Below are 22,086 nucleotides of genomic sequence, written 5' to 3' on the forward strand. Positions count from 1 at the left end.
TCAGTTTCATGTCCACGTTATTTTGTATGTTTCAAAGAGTTTGCCTGATATTGTTCAAAATGCTTGTGAATATGAGCCAAGTCTGCTACAACATTTTCTTTCTCCCTCAACTGCCCTCAAATAATTACTTGTTGCAAGATCTCTTGCAAATATCAATATCCTTTAGGGGAGACACCAGAAACATTCTAGGGGCAACCTCATCATGAGCCAATGGTTGCGATAAGATTTTATTACACGATAAATCCTTTATTGCCTTAATAATTGTTTGTTAACTTTCTATGATGTATGAAAAAGGAAGGGCAGCCAGGTTTTTCTGAATGTCAACAGCTTTCCGATAAGTAATTTGAAAGCATGAGCTTGTGGCATTTTACATTCTGGTGACTCTGAACTGTATCTGTGACACAGGTAAAGGCAAGCTGCCGATCGGGGATTTTAGTTTATAAATTAAAATAACCATTTTATTGCCTCCTTACCTTGCCAAGCCCAAGAAGTGTGTTTCGGAATCTGCATATTTGACTTTTATCTTGAGTGGATAGCTATTTGTGCTTGTTTATTTATTTTTGAAGTTCATTTTATTTAAGGGTATTGGGGAAAGTAAAAGCACGAACAAATTGGGAACAAAGAGAAACTGGGGGAGGAGGGGGAGGAGTGTGGGGGCGGGGGTTTCGCTTTAGGTTTCCTAGCTACATCTTCAGTCTGAAGAAGGGTCTCGACTCGAAAAGTCACCCATTCCTTCTCTCCAGAGATGCTGAGTTCCCGCTGAGTTGCTCCAGCATTTTGTGTCTACCTTCGATTTAAACCAGCATCTGCAGTTCTTTCCTACACATGGATGGAAGATTGACAGGCTAATGGGAAATAGTTGAAAGACGGGTTTTTCTTGTTAGCAAAGTGTGGAGTGCTGTGTAACAGTGAATGATACTTGAACCTCAACTTTTTACAATGTACATAACTGGCTTGGAAGAAGGCACAATAGATATGGGTGCTAGATTTGCTGATGACCTAAATATAGCGAGGAAAGTAAATTGTGAAGAGGACAGAAGTGGGTTTCAAAAGCTAGATGTGGGAGTGGCAAAATAGTTAGCAAATTATGTAAATTGTGGGGAATGTGGAATTACCATTTTGGCAGCAGAAATGTTTCAAAAGTACATCGAAAAGGTGCGAGATTAGAGCTCTACAACACAGAGGCATTTCGGTGACAGTGCAAGATTTTCAAAGGGTTAGGATTAGGATTAGTTTCAAAAGTTTGGATTCATAATTGGCGTACCCATGGAAGGCGTGTTGTGGTGAAAGGGTGTTATTCTGGCTGGAGGTCTGTGACCAGTGGTGTTCAGCAGGGATCTGCACTGGAACCTCTGTCGTGATAATAAATGACTTGGATGCCAGGGTAAACCGCAGGAAGAGCGAGGCCATGCTCTTTGGCAACTGGCCCGACCGATCTTCCATCCCCTTCACCATCAAGCCTGACTTCTTGAAGGTGCTGGGGATCTGGTTCGGGAAGGCTGAGGCGTGTAACAAGAATTGGCTGGAGCGGATAGCCAGGGTGGGGAAGAAGCTGGAGCTGTGGAAGCAGCGCTCCCTCTCCATCACGGGGACAAATCTGGTCATCAGGTGTGAGGTGCTCTCGGGGCTGCTGTACTTGGCGCAAGTGTGGCCCGTCCCTCCCTCCTACGCCAGGGGTATCACCCGGGCCGTCTTCCACTTCATCTGGGGGTGGGCGATGGACCGGGTGCGACGAGCCACAATGCACAAGTTGGCAGAAAACGGGGGTAAAAGCGTGCCCAACGTCGCCCTCATCCTGATGGCCACCTTCGTGTGCGGCTGCATCAGGCGGAGCATAGAGCCAAGGCACGTGGGCACCAAGTGCCACTACCTGCTGAGGTTCTACCTGTCCCTGGTGTTGCGAAGGATGGGCCTGGCGCAGATGCCACGCAATGTGCCAGTTAGCTGGACATTGCCGAACCATCTGTCGTTCGTGGAAAGGTTCTTCCGGACCAACACCTTTGACCACATGTCCATCGGGCAGTGGTCAGCACGGAACGTCCTGCAGGCACTGCAGGGGAATGTCTCCATGGATCCTGTGGCGTGGTTCCCAGAGCAGACTGCCCAGCTTGTCTGGCAAAATGCCTCATCGCCAGAACTAACCAACAAGCACCAAGACCTGGCTTGGCTGGCGGTGAGGGGAGCCCTCTCAGTCAGATCCTTCCTGCACCGCCAGAACCTCACTACCGGTGCACGCTGCCTTCGGGACGGCTGCTACGGAGAGGAGACGGTGGCCCACCTCTTCACAGAGTGTGGATTTGCAAAGAGAGTCTGGAGAGGTCTGCAGGGGTCCCTGTCACGATTCATTCCGAGCAGCTCCGTCACAGAGGACTCTGTGACCTACGGACTGTTCCCAGGGACGCATTCGGAGACTGACATCGAGTGCTGCTGGAAGGTCATCAACTCGGTGAAAAATGCTCTTTGGTCTGCCCGAGCCTTGTTGGCCTCCCGGCGGAGCGAGATGTCCGTCAAGGAATGTTGCCGACTGGCCCGCTGCAGACTGCAGGAGTACGTGCTGAGGGACGCACTGAAGCTTGGTGCAGCCAACGCCAAGGCTCTGTGAGGGAGGACCACAGTCTAGGGTCCTTCCGCTGCCAGACATGGGGGGCAGGGTGTGGTGGAGAGAGACGCCCCTCCAAATAAGGGATACTGGGTTAATGTCTGTAAATGTAAGTAAATGTCTAAGTGAATGCCTGTATCGAATGTGTAACCTCCGGAAATGTCGGATGGGCTAGTTAAAAAAGATGTTTTGTAAGTGATATTTATTACTTGAATAAAGTATTTTTTGATATTAAAAAAAAAGAATTTTTTAAATAAAAAAAATAAATGACTTGGATGTAAATGTAGATGGGTTAGTAAATTTGCAGATAACATCAACATTGGTGGAATTGCAGTCAGTGAAGAAAGCTGTCAAGAGTCGAGATTATTTTATTGTCATGTGTTCCGAAGCGGAACAACAAAATTCTTACTTTCAGCAGCGCGTCAAATATGTAAACATGGTATTCTGTAAATGGAACCTGGTCGTTACAGTTTCCAGGCTCCTGTAGCACCTTCCCGATGGCAACAGTGAAATGAGAGCGTGGCCAGGGTGGTGGGGGTCTCAGATGATGCTGGCTGTCTTTCTGAAGCCGAGACTCCTGTAGAGCTCTTCGGTGGTGGGGAGGCCGATACCTGTGATGGACTGGGCAGTGTTCACAAATGTTTGCAATTTTCTTTTTTTCTGGGCGTTCAAGTTGCCAAACCTGACTGTGATGCAAATCTGTCAATATGCTCTCAACTGTAACCTGTAAAGGTTCAAGAGTATTGAATGACATAGCGAATCTCCTCTACTAAGGAAGTAGAGGATTTGATGGGCTTTCTTTATGATTGCTGGGTCCAGGACAGATCTTCAGAGATTTGCATGCCCAGGAACGACGATTTTGGCTCTCCACCATCAATGAAGGCAGGATCCTCTAATTTCCTCTTTCAAAGTCAACAATCAGTTCCTTGGTTTTACTGATGTTGACAGGAAGTTGTAGTCTGGCACCATTTGGTCAGTCAATCGATCTCCCTCCTATACTTTGACATGGTCATCTGTAATTTGTCCAACAATGATAGTAATGCCGTCGATGAATTTGATGATGGAGCTGGAACTGTGTCCGGCTACACAGTCATCCATGTAGAGTGAGTAGAGCAGGGGACTGAGCACACAACCTTGAGGTGCTCCTGTGCTGATGGTTATCGAGGAGGAAGTGTTGCTGCCAATTCGTACTGATTGTGATCTGTCGATGAGGAAGTCAAGGATCCAGTTGCAGAGGGATATCCCATGGTTTTGCCTCGTAGGAAGTGATGGCATGCATGCTTTGTCACAGCTGCCGAGCATCCGCCTCATCCTCCAGTTCAGAACAAAAGTCCCTTTTGGCCTTTTTGATGGCCTTACCAAGGTCGAAGAAGTTATGCTATTAATACCTGGGATGGGCCGTTGACTTATGTGGAAGTGTTGGGTGGTATCTGCTGGAGTTTAGAAGAGTGAGAGGAGACGATGGAAATATATAAGAACCTGAGGGGTCTTCGCAAGTGGATTTGGAAAGGATGTTTCCTTTTGTGGTTGACTTAGGAACGCGAGTAATTGTTTACAAATAATCAGTCAGTTGTTTAAGATAGATAGGGTAATTTTTTTTGGAGTTAGACACAAAAAGCTGGAGTACCTCAACGGGACAGGCAGCATCTCTGGAGAGAAGGAAGGGGTGACTTTTCGGGTCAAGACCCTTCTTCAGACCAGTTAGGGAAAAGGGAAATGAGAGTTATTGACGATGATGCAGGGAGATAAAGACCAATGAATAAAAGATATGCAGAAAAGTAACGATGATAAAGGAAAGAGGCCATTGTTAGCTGTTTGTAGGGTGAAAATGAGAAATTAGTACAACTTGGATGGGGAAGGGAAAGAGAGAGAGGGAATGCCGGGGCTACCTGAAGTGAGAGAAATCGATATACCACTGGGCTGTAAGCTGCCCAAGCGAAATATGATATGCTGTTCCTCCAATTTGTGTTTAGCCTCACTCTGACAATGGAGGAGACATAGGACAGAAAGATCTGTGTGGGAATGGGAAGGAGAATTAAAGTGTTTAGCAACTGGGAGACCAGGTAAGTTCAGGCGGGCTGAGCGAAGGTGTTCAGCAAAACGATCACCCAGTCTGCATTTTGTCTCGCCGATGTATAAGAGTCCACATCTTGAACAACGGATACAGTAGATGAGGTTGGAGGAGGTGCAAGTGAATCTCTGTATAACCTGAAAGGACTACAGTAGACGAGGTTGGAGGAGGTTTTTTTTCTGATGATTGTGAATCTTTGGACCTATGTTCCTCAAAGTGTATTTTTTTGTATATTTTTCCAGCATACATAGATGGTTGAGTAAGGAATTGAAAGGTAACCATGGTTACATGTGAATGTGGAGTTGTGGTTGCATTCAGATCAATATATTCTTACTAAATGTCAGAGCAGGTTAAAGGGGCCGAATGGACCCAGTCCTTTTAGCTTATATGACTGTAAAGTATGCTTAAAAATTAGGTGTTGCTGGAAATCCATCTCTCTGGCATTTTGAGTATAGGAGCCTTGAGAAATTGGGGGTGGCGAGTCTGAATCCTTTACTCAGTATTGAAGTAGTCAGTAGGTCTGGCTGCATTTGTGTGAAGAGAACCAGAGGTAACATTACAGGTTGAAGCCCCTTTGTCAAAACACTTCTTCATTTTCTGCTTCCTTTATTTTGTCTTAATCTGCATTGACTGGGTTGAAATCAGTGCTGCTTGGGAATGGAGTCTGATCTGCTCAACAACTCTTCACTCTTTTCACTTCTGGTTCATTCATCATGAAAGCCACAGGCAGATCTCCAGGTCATGTAAACCTCTTCATAAAGGAATGTTTTGCAATTAATGGACTAATTTTATATGTGATATATTGTACAATGTTATATTGTCCAGGGATATATCTTTGTTCAAGATTTAGAATAATCATTCACAATGTGGAAAGACTAGCCCCTAAATCTACTTGCAACTGGAGATTAATCACTTCCATAAAATGCATTCTGTGGTATTGCGTCTAATTTGATATAGAAGAAAAATTATTTCATATACCATTACTTTTAAATTCAAATAAAAATTTGGTTTAAATTCACTACATCACATGCCATCCAAGTGCCGTCATCTTTTGACTAACACAGTCTCTTTATTGAAGTTTGTAGAGATAACTGATGAACAAAAAGAATATTCATAAATTTCAGCAGAGAATGGCGTACAGGACAGAATGAATGTTGCTGTGTAGAGGGAATATTTTAAGAATTTTCTCCCTCTCTCAAGACAAGGATATGAATTGTCCCTGTACTGTTTGTCCTGCAGTGCCACTGTCAGTAACCACTCTGACTGGTGAACGAGTTAGCAGAAGACATCAACTGAACCCCAATTCTGTCTGTGGGTGCTGAGGTCGAGTGATGAAGGATGGCAGTCTGGTGCCTTGGCTTAATGTGAATTGAGTGTTTCCTTTACTGATCCATTTATCAAGGAAGTCACAGGCAGGGCTCTTTGCATTATAAAGAGCATTTCACAAAGGAATGTATTATGTAGTAAATGAACCATCTCTAAATGGCTTCTATTTTGTACATTCTCAGTGTGATGCCATCCATTATGTGAAGATGTTGGAATTAATTTTTATAAAATTAAGGTTTAATGCCATTCCTGCATGATTTAAACGTCACCAAATCTTATCTAGTCAGGGTGTTCTTTAAAAAAAAGGCAAAATCATTTCTTTATTTCAAAGCTGACCTCATTCAGATTACACGAAGGTTTTCAAATCATTAGATTTGTTTTCAAAATAGTCATTCAAGTTCAACAGAACATGTGCAAATTCTAAAGTTTGTATTGTTGAATGTTTGTTGAAAGAGATTAACTATTGTACCCCAGAACCAGTTGGGAGTGTCGAAGCATGCATTCCCATTCTAACTGACAAAGGTTGACTGGTTTATAGTTACCGATCTGATAATAATTATCATGTGCATAAGTATCAATTGGGCTTCCAGCCAGGCAGGTTTAACCTGTTCAGTGCCACCCATCCCCCCCTCCCCCCCCCCGAGTATACTCGGGTCATGGCCGATAGTGAAAAAACAACTTGGCAGTGAACAGGTTAATGTGTCCCTTCTGTAGAGTAGAGCCTGTGGGTGTACTACACAGGATGTGCTTATTCCTTTCTACCAGAACTGAACTATCCAGCTGTAAAAATATCCTTGTTTACAATGTCGTATTTTATTTGGTATGTTTATCTATTCTGTGCAATGCATAGGACTATTTCAGTAATGAAAAGATGGAAACCAAAGTCACAGCTTTAAATGGAAGCAAAATATCACTTGCCAGGCTTTTTCCCACCCACTGCTCTTCCAGCTTTCTCTCTCCATGGTACATCAGTTTAAAGAAAGGTCAATAGACAATAGGTGCAGGAGGAGGCCCTTTGAGCCATCACCGCCATTCAATGTGATCATGGCTGATCATTCTCAATCAGTACCCCGTTCCTGCCTTCTCCCCATACCCCCTGACTTCGCTATCCTTAAGAGCTTTATCTAGCTCTCTCTTGAAAGCATTCAGATAATTGGCCTCCACTGCCTTCTGAGGCAGAGAATTCCACAGATTCATAACTCTCTGACTGAAAAAGTTTTTCCTCATCTCAGTTCTAAATGGCCTACCCCTTATTCTTAAACTGTGGCCCCTGGTTCTGGACTCCCCCAACATTGGGAACATGTTTCCTGCCTCTAACGTGTCCAACCGCTTAATAATCTTATATGTTTCGATAAGATCTCCTCTCATCCTTCTAAATTCCAGTGTATACAAGTCTAAATTCCAGTGTATACAAGGTCTCAACCCAAAATGTCTCCTATCCATATTCTCCAGAGATGCTGCCTGACCCACTAAGTTAGTCCAGCAATTTATGTATTTTATTCACAACTTTAAATGTTTCCCTTATTAACCTGGGTTCACGTTGGTTTAGACTAACTTTGATTTCCACTGTGTGCTTGATTTTGCTCCCACGAAATGCACAGTTTTCCACAAAGGGTTAAATCAGACTATAAACATCTGTGGATGCGCTTCAATTCATTTTTTCTGGTTACCAGCCATTGAGAGGCTTTGTTTTGTCATGAGATGTAAATAACTTTAAGGGCGTGGTACCATTTGCAAATATAATTAACTAAATTCACAATGCTGATATTCCATGTTGAGGAGTATAAAGGCTAGGAATGGAGTAAGTAGGTTTAAACATTGTACACATGACCATAATTCACAAATGTGAAAGCATCTTCCGAATGATAAACAGGATTGGGAAGATTTTGAACTTTTCCACACAGTTGCTTTGCAATCAGGAGGAAAACACAAGATTGTTGGACCTTACGTCACCAAGATGATCCAGATCCATAAAATAAATTACTTGGACAACTGAAATAATATGAATTCCTTGCTACAAGTGTGTTCACAAAATCACCATGAAGTTAAAACTTAAATCAAAATTGTAGAAGCATAATAAAACATAAACCTGCTCAATCTTCAGATAATGTAACTTTTGCTCCATTTTTTAAAAACTCCAGCATCTCATCAAAACATCTGTACGGTGTATGAAGTCATGCTCACCAGCCCCGATCTGGTAAATGAACAGGCGTTTTGATCTTAATGAGGCATTTGGATGCAGTACAAAGTAACTGGATTGAATTCTGAAGATTTTCACTAATTGAAAAAGAAAGCTGCCTTAATGATTCTCAAAGATGGTACTTATTTCATTGTACACTCCCTTTCTGTGCAATTTTGTTCATGCCATTCAGCCCATCAGGTCTGCTCACCAATGCAGGAGAGGTTTGGGCCCAACGGGTCCACTTGGTCTAGTGTGTTTTAAATTTGGATTAAGTCAAATACTGCACCAGCTCTGCATAAAACTCAGAACTGTGCATTCGGACATGCAGCAAGTCTGCTTTAGCACAATGCTTTTAAGAAAAGGATGCATGGCAGAATTAGTTACTGCCTGGTACTGTTATAATTACTGGCAAATTGATGTTGTAACAAGCCTGGGCTGGTGAAAGTAATGATACCGATTGTTCCAGACTTTGACTGGGTGATGGTTTGCATTATTATGGCTTGGCTATTGCAGCACACAACCTCTTGGCCGTATGTCAATACATCTGTGCCCTTATTATTTTACCCTTGTGTTTGCTGCAATAAGTGACTCTTGATACAATGCCTCTCTCTGAGCCACACAAGTGCTATGTCATTTGTTGCCGAGGTTCCCTCTGTGCACCTCAAACAAAACAGCAGTTTACAATATAGAATGATTTGTATGCCACCCAGCCACATTCCTATACCCTGGATCCCTGCTGTTTAAATCTTCTTCCTTGCAACCTGACAGAACATCATATTTGATAAATATTTGAACAATTCTGGTAGTAAGGTGATAGGGGGTTGTTATTCCTGAAAATGAAACATTGGGGCAAATATCCCATGGGATTTCCCTGCACACCTTTCTCTTCACCTGATCACTGGGGCATCTGCATCCATGCCAAGCTGCTGATGGAGATTGCAAACTTTGTCAGTGCACACTGAGAACTAGGCAACCAGTTTTTATCCTGCATCTCCCCCTACGTCCTTCCTGTTGTTCTGTCAGTATTTAGCAAACATCTTTGAACACGACGAGAAACAACTATAGACTAGATAGATTAAGACACTTGAAGTCTTGTCTTTTAGGGAATGGTATTTAAATACAGGGCTTCCAAAGAAATACTAGAGTGTGAATAGTTTTGATGATGTTGGTTGCTTTCTCAAGGCGCTGTGAAGTATACGATACGATACGATACGATACAATAGAAATGTATTTATCCCAGGAGGGAAATTGGTCTGCCAACAGTCATAAAACACAACAAGATACATGATATGTGCAAAGATTTGGGGGGGGGGGGAAGAGAGTCAGTCTACCCTACGACAGAACGGGAAGGGGTTGTACAGTTTAATAGCCACAGGGAAGAAGGATCTCCTGTGGCGTTCTGTGCTGCATCTTGGTGGAACCAGTCTGTTGCCGAAGGTGCCCTTCAGGTTGACCATGGAGGGGGTGAGCTGTATTGTCCAAGATGCTCTGCATTTTGAGGTGCATCCTCCTCTCTAAGACCACCGCCCATGAATCCAACTCTGCCCCCAGGACGGAGCCAGCCTTCCTGATGAGTTTGTTAATCCTGTTGGCGACCGCGGGCTTCGCCCTGCTGCCCCAGGACATGACAGCGAAGAAGATGGCACTGGCGACCACCGATTGGTAGAACATCTGCAGCATCTTACAGACCTCCCAACCCTTCCGGATTTGGTGGAAAGTTTCCGCTTTCTTATTTCATTTCCGCCATTCCGATTTCACCTCACATTTTTCCGCAAAATGCCTCGCTGCTCGCCCTGCCTCTCGCCCCGCCACGCCGCTGGCCTCGCCGCTGGCCTCGCCTCGCCGCTGAGCTGGAGGTCTGATCTTACTGCAGACGTTGAAGGAGCAGAGCCTCCTCAAAAGTACAGCCGGCTATGTGCCTTCTTGTACAGGGCCTCAGCGCAGTAGATGGTGTAGATTGGGAGGTAGGGGGATGGGAGGGGGAGATGATGGAGCCTGGTTTGCATGACGGACTGGGCTGCATCCACAACTCACTGCAAAATTTTGTGGTCTTTTCCTCATTTCACGGCTGAAAGACCGTCCTTTGCGATTGTAACTATAGTTCTAGATTGCTTGGACAAGAGAAACTATCTGTCCACATATACTTTGTCAAGTCCCCAAAGCATCTTGCAGTTTCAATGCTGTCTCATTCTTCTAAAATAATAGGATGATATTTCCTACCCTCTGACCTGCTGGAACTACCCCAGAAGTTTGAACATTTTGGGAGATGGTAACCATCCACTTTAGCCACCCCTTTCAAAGCTCTGGGGTGGCAGTCAATTTGTTCTTGGAATTCATAAATTTTCAGTCCCAGTATTTGCTAGTACTTTACTAAAACTTTATTTTAGTTTCCTCATTTACACTGGACAGATGTTCATTACTTCTAGAAATGTTTTGACTTCTGTGAAAATGGTCACTATCTTCAAGTAGTCTTTGCTTTCCCTCCCTCTCCGTCCCTTTCTCCACCCTAGTTCTCCGACTAGTTGCACTGTCCTCCAGATACATTTTACTGTTTGTATGCCTCGTTGTCACCTTCCCCTCAGCTAACATTGGGAATCGGAGCGCCATCATCCATTATATCCACCGATCCTGGGGGTTACGTGATTCGTCGCACCCAGGCCCCTTAACTGGAGAGAGCATTCATCCAAACTCGGGAAGTCTGTTGTCTCAACAATACCACTCTGCTGAGAGAATCTCACATTTCTGGCAGCCCTATCCCGCAAGGCCAAGGGAAAAGCGAGTGTAGATTTGTTGAAGAGAAACAGCCACCATTTCCATTTGCTATACTTGGACTGATCACAATACCAACTGTGAAGTATCAAACACATGGGTACTGTTGAGACATTCAGAGCATTGGCAACCTTGTAATATAATTTTATCTGTCGTTATGTATGTATATTATGTAAACCCTTTTATGCCAATATTTTCTAATTGAAAGATTAAAATTTTGTTACTGTTAGTCATTGCAAATATATTCGTACCAAATCTATCATGTAACAAAGTATATTGGAGCTTAAAATACTCAAAGCTTTACCGGATGTGAGACTGACTGTGCCTTTTGAATCTTTGTTTCTGTGACACAGCTACATTGAAATCTTAATTCTTCTCTCAGTAATCCTGTTTGTCCTCCACCTGCAGGTGTACCAGGATCTTGGCACTTCAGTGCTTTCAGGAGCCATTGAGGGTTACAATGTCTGCTTGTTTGCCTATGGGCAAACTGGCTCAGGAAAAACGTACACTATGATGGGAACACCAGTGAGTATTCATGTCATGTTTTTTTATATTTGTTCTGCTGTCATTCTTAAGTAAAGCATAAGAAAGAACCCAAGTGCTATGTCACTTTGTTAGATTTATTTATTTGTCCTTTATTCCTCATTGACTAACCAATTCACTGCAGTTATGAAAGGCGTTCAGTATACACCCTGTCAACTCTGCGCAGCTGCGAGACTGTGATTGGAATAATGCCACGTGGAATCTTCAGTAGTAAATAACTTAGCTTGCCATTTTTCAGCTACCTTATACATGCTGACAGCCTCCTTTTGCGACTCAGCAAAAAAATTCTTTGAGTGGTGTTCAAACTGAAGACTTTTTCACTTCAGTTCAGCGTATTTCCTTGGAAAGAGTCAACAAGAGAGCATTGAAATGTTTTTGAAATGCAGTTGCATTGTGCAAAAATACAGCACTAATTTATGCACCACAACGCCCAACAAACACATTCTTCATTCAATTTCCTGAACTATATGTTGAATGAGAAATAAATATTAACCAGGATACGTGCGAATTACCTGCTCTGCAAAATGCTAACGTGCTGGAAAGGGTACAGAGAAGATTTACAAGGATGGTGCCAGGGCTAGAGGGTGTGAGCTACAGGGAGAGGTTGAGAAGGCTGGGACTCTATTCCTTGGAGCGCAGGAGGATGAGGGGTGATCTTATTGAGGTGCATAAAATCATGAGAGGAATAGATCGGGTAGATGCACAGAGTCTCTTGCCCAGAATAGGTGAATTGAGGACCAGAGGACATAGGTTTAAGGTGAAGGGGAAAAGATTTAATAGGCATTTGAGGAGTAATATTTTCACACAAAGGGTGGTGGGTGTATCGAATAAGCTGCCAGAGGAAGTAGTTGAGGCAGGGACTATCCCAACATTTAAGAAAAATTTAGACAGATACATGGATTGGACAGGTTTGGAGGGATATGGACCAAATGTGGACAAGAGGGACTAGTGTGGCTGGGACATGTTGGCCAGTGGGCCTGTTTCCACACTATTACTCTGACTCTTTGTGATCTTCTCTGTTCACCTGAGAGGCTGTGGGCCCTTGAGTTGTTTTCGTATGATCAAAACAACTCTATTATAGTGTGACGGTAGCACAGGAATATAGCCTTACACAGAGCCATGTGAGAATTTGGTATTATTCCAAAGCTTGACCAAGTGGTAGAATGTGGGGGGAGTTGAGAAAGAAAAAAAAAAGGGATTAATGTAGTGTAAACTGTGTAATGTAGTGTAGGTCCTACTGCAGTTGTACAGGGCCCTGGTAAGACCACACCTGGAGTATTGTGTGCAGTTTTGGTCTCCTAATTTGAGGAAGGACATTCTTGCTATTGAGGGAGTGCAGCGTAGGTTCACCAGGTTAATTCCCGCGATGGCAGGGCTGACATATGATGAAAGAATGGATCGACTGGGTTAATATTCACTGGAATTAAGAAGGATGAGACGGGATCTTATAGAAACATATAAAATTCTTGCGGGATTGGACAGGCTAATGCAGGAAAAATGTTGGGGTGTTGGGGAAGTCCAGAGCCAGGGGTCACAGTTTAAGAAAAAGGAGTAGGCCATTTAGGACTGAGTTGGGGAAAAACCTTTTCACCCTTAGAGTTAACCTTCAAGCCTTTTAAGCATGCAGTAAATTACATAAGAACTTGAATTCTTTAAAGAATGGGGATGGTTGGGGGAAAAGTTTTAAAATCTCTTACCTCGACGGAGATGTGGGGTTTTTTCCGTATCGTATCTCAGTCCGCACTGCGGCCTAACATCGAGGAGCTGGCGGCCTCTTGCAGGGAATCGACTTTGGGAGCTTCAATCGCGGGAGCCTGCAGGACTTAACATCGGGGAGCTCGTGGTCCCTGGTTAGGGACTGACTTTGGGAGCTCCAGACCGTAGGAGCTTCGACTGCCCCAATCGCAGGAATTACCGCCCCGATGTGGGGGCTTCGATCGCCCCGACAGTGGATTGTTCGACTGCGCCGTCCGTTGGAGAATAAAGAGGGAAGAAGATTAGACTTTATTGCCTTCCATCATCCAGTGAGGAATGAGGGGAATCCGCTGTGGTGGATGTTTATGTAAACTTTTATGTAGTTATGTGTTTTGTTGCTTTTTATAGTATGACTGTATGGTAAATCGAGTTTCACTGTACCTTAAATGGTACAAAATACCCGTTGAACCTTTGAAATCCTCGAAAATACCCTTTGAACCTTTGAAATCCTCGAACATTGCCCAGTCTACTGACTCCAAGCAGTCCTGGAGTTGTTCCTGTGCCGAGTCTGGCCAGCTGGGGCTGCGTTCTTCAGTCGCCGCTTATACGCATGTAGAAGGAGCACAGCCAGGTTGTCAGATTTCGCAAAGTGAAGGCGAGGGGTGGTGTGATAGGCATCTTTGATGGTGGAATTGGTCAATGGTGTTTGATCCTCGTGCTGCAGGACACGTGCTGGTGACAGTTTGGAAGTGGCTTCTTCAAACTGGCCTTGTTGAAGAACCTGGCTATAATAGCAAAGACGTTAGGGCACGCCATTACTCCACCTGGTCTTTGTTCACCGCGGTGTACAGTGCTAGAGAAACGTCCGCCTCGGGTGGAATGTTGACTGTGGTCATGATGATGGTGGTGAACTCCCTTGGGAGGTAGGAGGGATGGCACTCTACTGCCAGGTGTTCCAGGTGCAGAGGGCAGGAGTTGGACAGGACGCTACGTCTGGGCACCACAGAGAGCTTACCTTCGCCTCTCTCTGTCCCTGATTGGAGCAGCCAGTGCAGCATGGTGTAGGGAGATCTCGTCTCACAAATTTGATTCTGTTTTTTGAGGATGTGTTGAAAATGACCGATGAGGGTAGGGTAGTGGATGCTGTCTACATGGACAAGGTCTCCTGTGGCAGGCTGGTCCAGAAGATCTAATAGCACGGATGCTGCACGTATGTGCCACCAAATGCAAGAGCAGCTTCTTCACTGCTGCTTTCAGACTCGGTCGGACCTTTCATATGCAAAGGGTGAATTCCTGATCTCCCAATTTAACTCTTTACGGCCCTTGCACATTTTTTATCTGCGCTTTCTCTGTAGCTGTTACATTGTTCTGCACTCTGCTTTTCTCTTTGCATGATCTGTTGTAATCATGTATGAATGGTTTACTTGGATACTAGTCAAACAGTTTTTCATTATTTCAGTACACATGACAATAATAACCCAGTACCACAGTGAATTGGTAAATTGGATCCAATGTTAGTTGGAGAGAGCAGATAGTTTATGATCACTGGTGGTCTGCAAGGATCACTGTTGTGACCTCTGTTGTCGTAATATATATTAATATAATATTTGGAAGACAATGTAAGTGGTCTGATACCAGGTGACACAAAAATTGTTGGATGGTATGGACGTTTGTCACAGGATGCAGCAGTATATATTTCAGTTGTAAATTTAGGCAAGGAATTGACAGATGGAGTTGAATCTGGACAAGTGTGTAATGACACATACAATACAATACAATACAATACAATACAATATATCTTTATTGTCATTGTACCCAGGGGTGCAACGAGATTGGGAATGCGCCTCCCATACGATGCAATAATTTAAGTGATTAACAGCAACCCAACGAAACGAAACAATTGTAACAGTTTTTAGACAGGGTAAAGTGGAAGTTGATCTATGCGTTGTGGCCATCCGGCTCAGCAGGACCGGTTCATAGCAGCTATGGCCCTGGGGATGAAGCTGTTCCTGAGTCTGGAGGTGCGGGCGTAGAAGGCCTTGTATCGTCTGCCCGATGGAAGGAGTTCGAGCAGACTGTTGCAGGGGGTCAATTTGGGAGGTCAAATGCAGAGGAATGTATATGATATGTAGGAGGACCCTTAGGAAAATTGATATACAGAGGGATCTTGGCACACAAGTCCATTCCATTTTCAAGATAGCAACACAAGTGAATAGAGCAGTAAAGAAGTTAAACACCATGCTTAACTTTTACCGTTAAGGCATTGAACAAAAAGGTTGGCAGTCATGTTGCAGCTGTATTAAATTTTGGTTAGGGGTCTCATTGAACTATTGTGTGCAGTTCTGGTCACCACACTAAAGAATGTAAAGACCGTAATGAGGATACAGAAGAAGTTCACATGGACATTAATTAGATTAGAGAGTATTAGCTATCCGGAGGGGTGGACATATTTGGATTGTTTTCTCTGGAGCATTGGAGGCTGAGGGGCGGCCTGATAGGAGTAAATAAAATTGAGTGGCATTGAGAGGATAGATGGGCTTTTTGCATTGATTGGAATTAGAAATACTGGATGGCATAGGTTTAAGGTGAGATGGGAAAATTTGAAGGGGATCTGTGAGGATGGTTTGGGAACAGCTCCATCCAATACCGCAGGAAATGCAGCGAATTGTGGACCATCACTCAAACCAACCTCCCTTCCATTGACTCCATTTATACCTCACGCTGCCTCGGTAAGGCCAGAAACATAAGCAAGGACGAGTCGCACCCTGGCCACTCCCTCTTCTCTCCTCTCCCATCAGGCAAAAGGTACAGAAGTGTAAAAACGCACACCTCCAGATTCAGGGACAGTTTCTTCCCAGCTGTTATCAGGCAATAGACAATAGGTGCAGGAGGAGGCCCTTTGAGCCATCACCGCCATTCAATGTGATCATGGCCGATCATTCTCAATCAGTACCCCGTTCCTGCCTTCTCCCCATACCCCCTGACTCCGCTATCTTTAAGAGCTCTATCTAGCTCTCTCTTGAATACATTCAGAGAATTGGCCTCCACTGCCTTCTGAGGCAGAGAATTCCACAGATTTACAACTCTCTGAAAAAGTTTTTCCTCATCTCAGTTCTAAATGGCCTACCCCTTATTCTTAAACTGTGGCCCCTTGTTCTGGACTCCCCCAACATTGGGAACATGTTTTCTGCCTCTAACGTGTCCAACCCCTTAATAATCTTATACGTTTCGATAACTGAATCATCCTACCACAATTAGAGAGCAGTCCTGAACTATTATCTACCTCATTGGTAACCCTCGGACTATCTTTGATCAAACCATACTGGCTTTACCTTACACTTAACGTTATTCCCTTATGTATCTATACACTGTAAGTGGTTCGATTGTAATCATGTATTGTCTTTCTGCTGACTGAATAGTGCATAACAAAAGCTTTTCACTGCACTTCAATACACGTGACAATAAACTAAACTAAGGCTAAACTAACAATGGCAAGCTTTATTACGCAAAGCTTATGATACCTGGATCACAGGCAGGGATTGTGGCAGAAACTGATATGATAACAACATTTAAGAGGCAATTATTTAATCAGGGATTCCCACCATGTTGCAGGCAGATTAGTTTAAATTACCAGATATTGTAGACAGAAGGGCCTGTTCTTGTGCCATATTGTTCTATTTTCCACGTATCCTGCAAGTGTTGGTTTAATCCCTCTGCCATTTCATTATTCCCCATTTTTAATTTTCTGTAAGGGGCTCACAGTTGCCTTTGCTTGTCTTTTCCTATCATGTACCTTTTAACCACCCCTTTGTTTTTTATTTCAAACCATTGCAGTATTGGATTCTATTTTCTTTTTCTTTACTAAATTTCTGGTCCTCCTTTGTGTTCCAAAATGCTCGCAAAGTTATTCCTGCCAATTTTATTCGTCTCGTCTGTTAATGCCATGCCATTTTTAGTCTTTCCTGTCAGCCACAGATGATTTGCATTTCCTGTTAGGTTTTTGTGCCATAAAATGATTTTTTTTTTGCAACTCAGGCATTATTTCGTTGAATGCTATCATTTTCTTGCACGGTCGGTCATAACTTCCAATGTAAACTCGCAATCAAACCCACCCTTGTCTTGTCTCGTACCTTTTTGTTTTGACCACAGCTTCATATTGAACTTTATTACTTTCAAACTTGAAGTCAAATTGTATAATTTTATTGTCATTCTTCATCAAAGACCTTTGACAACAAGATTATCAATGAAATCTTTCTCACTGCACCAAGCAAAATTCAAAATAGTCTTCTCCCTTGCAGGATCCTCGATATATTGATCTAGCAAAGCATCTCATGAATTTATCTTCCACCTTCCTTAATTAATCCAATATATATCTGTAGGTTAAAGCCTCCCATTTTATTCTGTTACCCCTGTCATATGCATCTCCGATTTCCTGACTTGTGCACACCCAAAGTTAAAGCTACTATTTTATTGCCTATAAATATTTCCTTCCTTTGTAATTTCTTAGCTTGACCCAAGTTGTTACAGTTTTGCACTGTGATCTGTTATGCCGAGACCGTATGTCACCATTGCACTGATTTCTTCCCTTATTAGTAGTGTTGCACCATCCCCTTTCCCTATTGTCTGCCCTTCCTAAATGCTGAACACCCTAGAGAATTAAATTTCCAGTGTTGATCACTCTGGTCAACTGAATATGTCTGAGGAATGAAGGATTTGGGGAAGAAACCTAAGTACAGAGGATTGAGTCAAAATGCATTGAGTGTTTAGAACCAAATTTCTTAAATGGGAGCAAGTGTAGGTCATCCAGCACAGGTGATAGGACTTAATGGGAGTTGATACCACTGTATATGGTGCTTGATAACCTCAGGTTTATAGAGGATTAGGGTTAGGTTGTGGGCAGCAGAAGTGTGAGAGAACAGTCATGTCGCAAGGTGATACGGTGTAGATGTGTCGAGCAGGTGAGAGCGGACGGGCATATTTGGTTGTTGTAATCGGACGCTTGCTGCTATGTGCAATGAGTTCCCAGTTAAGGCGGTCCCTGAGCTACTGCACTGGGGTGTCAGCTGGATTATGCTCAATTAGTTGGACCTGAACCACAGACTCCTGACTGAAGCCGGAAGGCTACCCACTGAACAGCCACAGCTGTTTATAATAATGTATTTTAGTTTGATCTGACTTCCTCTTGTGGGAGAAATGCACAAAAGAAAATTCTAGATTTTTTTTCTCAGGTATGTATGACTGGGATGGACCAACAATTGAAGCAAAACATTTGGCTTAAATACTCTACCCCCTACCAACCTGCATAGTCGGAGAATTTGATGTGTCTGCTGTAAATTTGTCGAATCATTTGATGTGAGGAGGGAATCTGTTTATCAGATGATTACATGGTTGTGGCACTGTCTTCTGTCCATCTCAGTCTAAGCTTGCACACAAAAAATGATTTGGTTAACTTAAACCAGTCACTTCAAGAGAGTTCATGAGCACTCCGAGCAAAGAAATATTGAAATAGATTAACTTATTCCATTGTACAGTCAGTAGTAAGAAGTTGGAGGTGTTAGATTTCGTCAGCCTCTGTGTCTTTGAAGGCATAAGGATGGATAAATCCCCAGGGCCGGATGAGATCTACCCCAGAGAGCTATGGGAAACAAGGGGGGAGATTTCCTGGACCCTAACAGATTTATGCAAGTCCGTTAGCCACTGGTGAGGTGCCAGAAGTCTGGAGGATAGCTAAGTCATTCTTTTATTTATGAAGGGCAGCAGAAATAAGTCGGGTAACTATAGGCTGGTGAGCCTTGTGTTATTGAAGAAAATTCTAAGACACGAGATACTGTACATTTGCAAAGATAGGGACTGATAAGGGATACTCAGCATGGGTTTATGCGGGTATAGATTGGGTAGATCATCAATTTTTTTTGTAATTTTTTTTACATGATTGTTAATATCTGGTTTGACTTACAGAGGAAGTGTTGGAATCAGATGCACTTCCAACGTTTAGCATTTAGACAGACGCAATAATAGGCAAGGCACAGATGGACCAATGCAGGCAAATGGGATTAAGAAAGATGGGCAAAAGAGATGGCATTGATATGGTGGGCTGAAGGTCTGATTCTCTCCTATGACCTTTGCAATAGGGGAAAAACTTCTTAATATCTACTTTATCTATGTTACGTTTGCCTCCAGTAGGTGTGTTGAGATCAGAAGACATGGAAATAGACAATTGGCAAAGGAGTCATAGTCACACAAGGCCCATTGAGTCCATGCTGACTGTCAACCACGTTGCACTAATCCTACCCAACCTATTTGATTCTCCCAACATTCCCATCATTACCCTTCAGATTCTCCCCTTCACTGATACTATTTATAGTGGCCAATTAGTGGCTATTTATAGTGGCCAATTAATCTACTGACCCACACATTTTTGTGATGTGGAAGGAAACTGCAGCACCCAATGGGAACTCGCGCAGTCATGGGAAGAGCATGCAAACTCCACACCAACAGCACCCAAAGTCAAGATTAAACCTGAATCCACCAGCACAGTGACACCCAATCGAGGGGAAAGCTGAGAATTTTTAATGCTTTAAGTTGTGATTTGGAATTTATTGTGTGAAAGGTTGTTGCAAGTAAATTCATAAGTAACTTTCAAAGGGGAATTGAATATGTAGGTTGCAAAGGATAAATTTGCTAGCATTGCTATTGAGCTGTGGGAATAGGCAAGAATTTGACAAGTGAACAATTTGCCATGTCCCATGAGTTGACAGCTTACCAGTGGATATTTCACATTAGTTGGAGATATTTCATTTCAGAACTGAATTCATATCACAATGATTACTCTGACCAAAAAAAAATATTCCAGGACTTTATTTTGTTTGCTACTTGTATATGTTGTCAACTTGTGTCCTTTCCCTCCACAGATAATCCCTGAGTTCCTGGAGCATTTTGTTTTTTTGCTCGAGAAACAAAGTCTTTCATTCTTATTGTTCTAGTGGAAGTAAATGATCATGTTGCAGAACTCGAAGAATACAAAATCTCTCCTTATTTTCAGGTCAACGGTTTCCCTTGCCCAAAGATGTTCATTTTGTTTCTGTTACTCAAAATGGTTGGCATGTCCACTTGCTTGCTCAGTAACAATGCTTCAAATGTTAATTTTATGCAAGTACTTGAGAATTCCATTGGTCCCTGACATTGCATTTGTATCCATTGTGTTCTTGTGCTTGATCTTCATGAAGATCGACTTAGTAAATAGACTCACCACATTAAAGAGTGTGCTATACTTGATACATTTGATTTATCACTGTCTGAAGAAGCAGGACATACATCATTAGTAACTTGCTGCATTAATAACATGATTGATCCTGTCTTTATTATGTGTTTCTAGAATTTGTCATATTTTAAATAATTCCATCTTGATGTACCTTATTCCACAAAATATTTAATTTCCTTGTATGTTTAAACTGTTCACTGTAAAATGCAGAAATTAAATTTGCCAATGAAACCATGTAAATTGGAACAATATATCCCGTGCACTTTAATGTAACAATGTTCTTAGATTTGGAACCCTTGCAGTCCAAACAACAAAGACGATTTTTGTTCAGGACAAAGGGCTGACTTTGCTAGAACAATTATTTGAAGTGCACAACAAAATCTCTTTATTCTTTTGAGCAATACAAACCCCGTATATATGAAAAGAAAGTTAATTTCCATTTTGGCAATTAAATATAAGTATCAGCTGTTATTTAGTGCATAGCACCTTTGCCTTTGAGTCAGAATATGGGTTTCAAGTCCGCTACAAGAGAGCACTGAACATAAAGTAAAGCAGATTTTTTAGTGTTGTGCAGAGTCTGATGAAGGGTTCTAGACCTGAAATGTTAATAGTTTCACTTTCTACAGCTGTTTTTTGACCTGCTGCGTTTTTCCACCACTTTGTTTGTTTTTCAATGTTTATTCCTCATCTGTTGGAGTGACATGGATGATTTTGTCACGTGTTTGTAAATTGACTGGTTCATTTTTTTTACATGAAGCATCCATACCTCACCTTTCACAATCTTAGGACTTCCCTGAGCACTTCACAGCCCATAAAGTGCTGCAGAAGTATGATCACGGTGTAAAAACAAATGAAGCTGCCAATTTTGAAGGAGCAGATTTCTCTTTTTAAGTTAGAAGAGCATCATGCATGCTTTGTGCAGAAGAAATGAATGAATCTCGGTGTGATCAATTTAGCACAGAATGATTAGAAATAAATAGCTGATTGTTTGAAGTAAGGAAATACATGTTACGTGACTCATTATTCATTTTTGTCTCTCAGGCAGCAATTGGACTGACGCCAAGAATATGCGAGGTATTTGACTGTTCAGCAATTTACCTCACGCAGACATTTTTTATATATCAATTTAATCACAGGTCACTAATATAATGCTGGAACCATGCTTATTTTCACAGGGTCTCTTTTCTAGGGTTGATGACTACCAAGAGAAGCCAGCATCATGTACCATAAAAGTAAGGTGAGGAGTGCCTCTTTTTTTTGTGTTGCACCATTGAAGCAAGGTTGCTGCACCATCTTCCTTAGCCAGGTCACCCTCACCTGTTTGTCTCACTGTGTTGTCACAGTCCCCCCACCCCTCATTGTCATCCCAGCCATTACCGCACAAAGGACAAAGTCAGCATGGATTTATGAAAGGTAAATCATGTCTGACGAATCTTATACAATTTTTTGAGGATGTAACTAGTAGAGTGGATAAGGGAGAACCAGTGGATGTGTTATATCTGGACTTCCAAAATGCTTTCGACAAGGTCCCACATAAGAGATTAGTATGCAAACTTAAAGCACACGGTATTGTGGGTTCAGTATTGATGTGGATAGAGAACTGGCTGGCAGACAGGAAGTAAAGAGTAGGAATAAACGGG

At 42.7% G+C, this 22,086-nt stretch overlaps 1 protein-coding gene across 1 annotated transcript in view; it reads left to right on the forward strand.

The window, feature by feature from the left end:
* LOC144597726 (stAR-related lipid transfer protein 9-like) overlaps window positions 1-22,086 on the forward strand; it is a 172,341-nt gene that overhangs the window by 51,521 nt on the left and 98,734 nt on the right. The window contains exons 4-6 of the mRNA XM_078407258.1: window positions 11,356-11,472; window positions 21,488-21,520; window positions 21,622-21,683. Coding sequence (XP_078263384.1) covers window positions 11,356-11,472; window positions 21,488-21,520; window positions 21,622-21,683 — 212 coding nt within the window. The remainder of the gene's footprint in view (window positions 1-11,355; window positions 11,473-21,487; window positions 21,521-21,621; window positions 21,684-22,086) is intronic.

The sequence above is a fragment of the Rhinoraja longicauda genome, chromosome 10 (genome assembly GCF_053455715.1).
Source record: "Rhinoraja longicauda isolate Sanriku21f chromosome 10, sRhiLon1.1, whole genome shotgun sequence".
NCBI classification, from domain to species: Eukaryota; Metazoa; Chordata; class Chondrichthyes; order Rajiformes; family Arhynchobatidae; genus Rhinoraja; species Rhinoraja longicauda.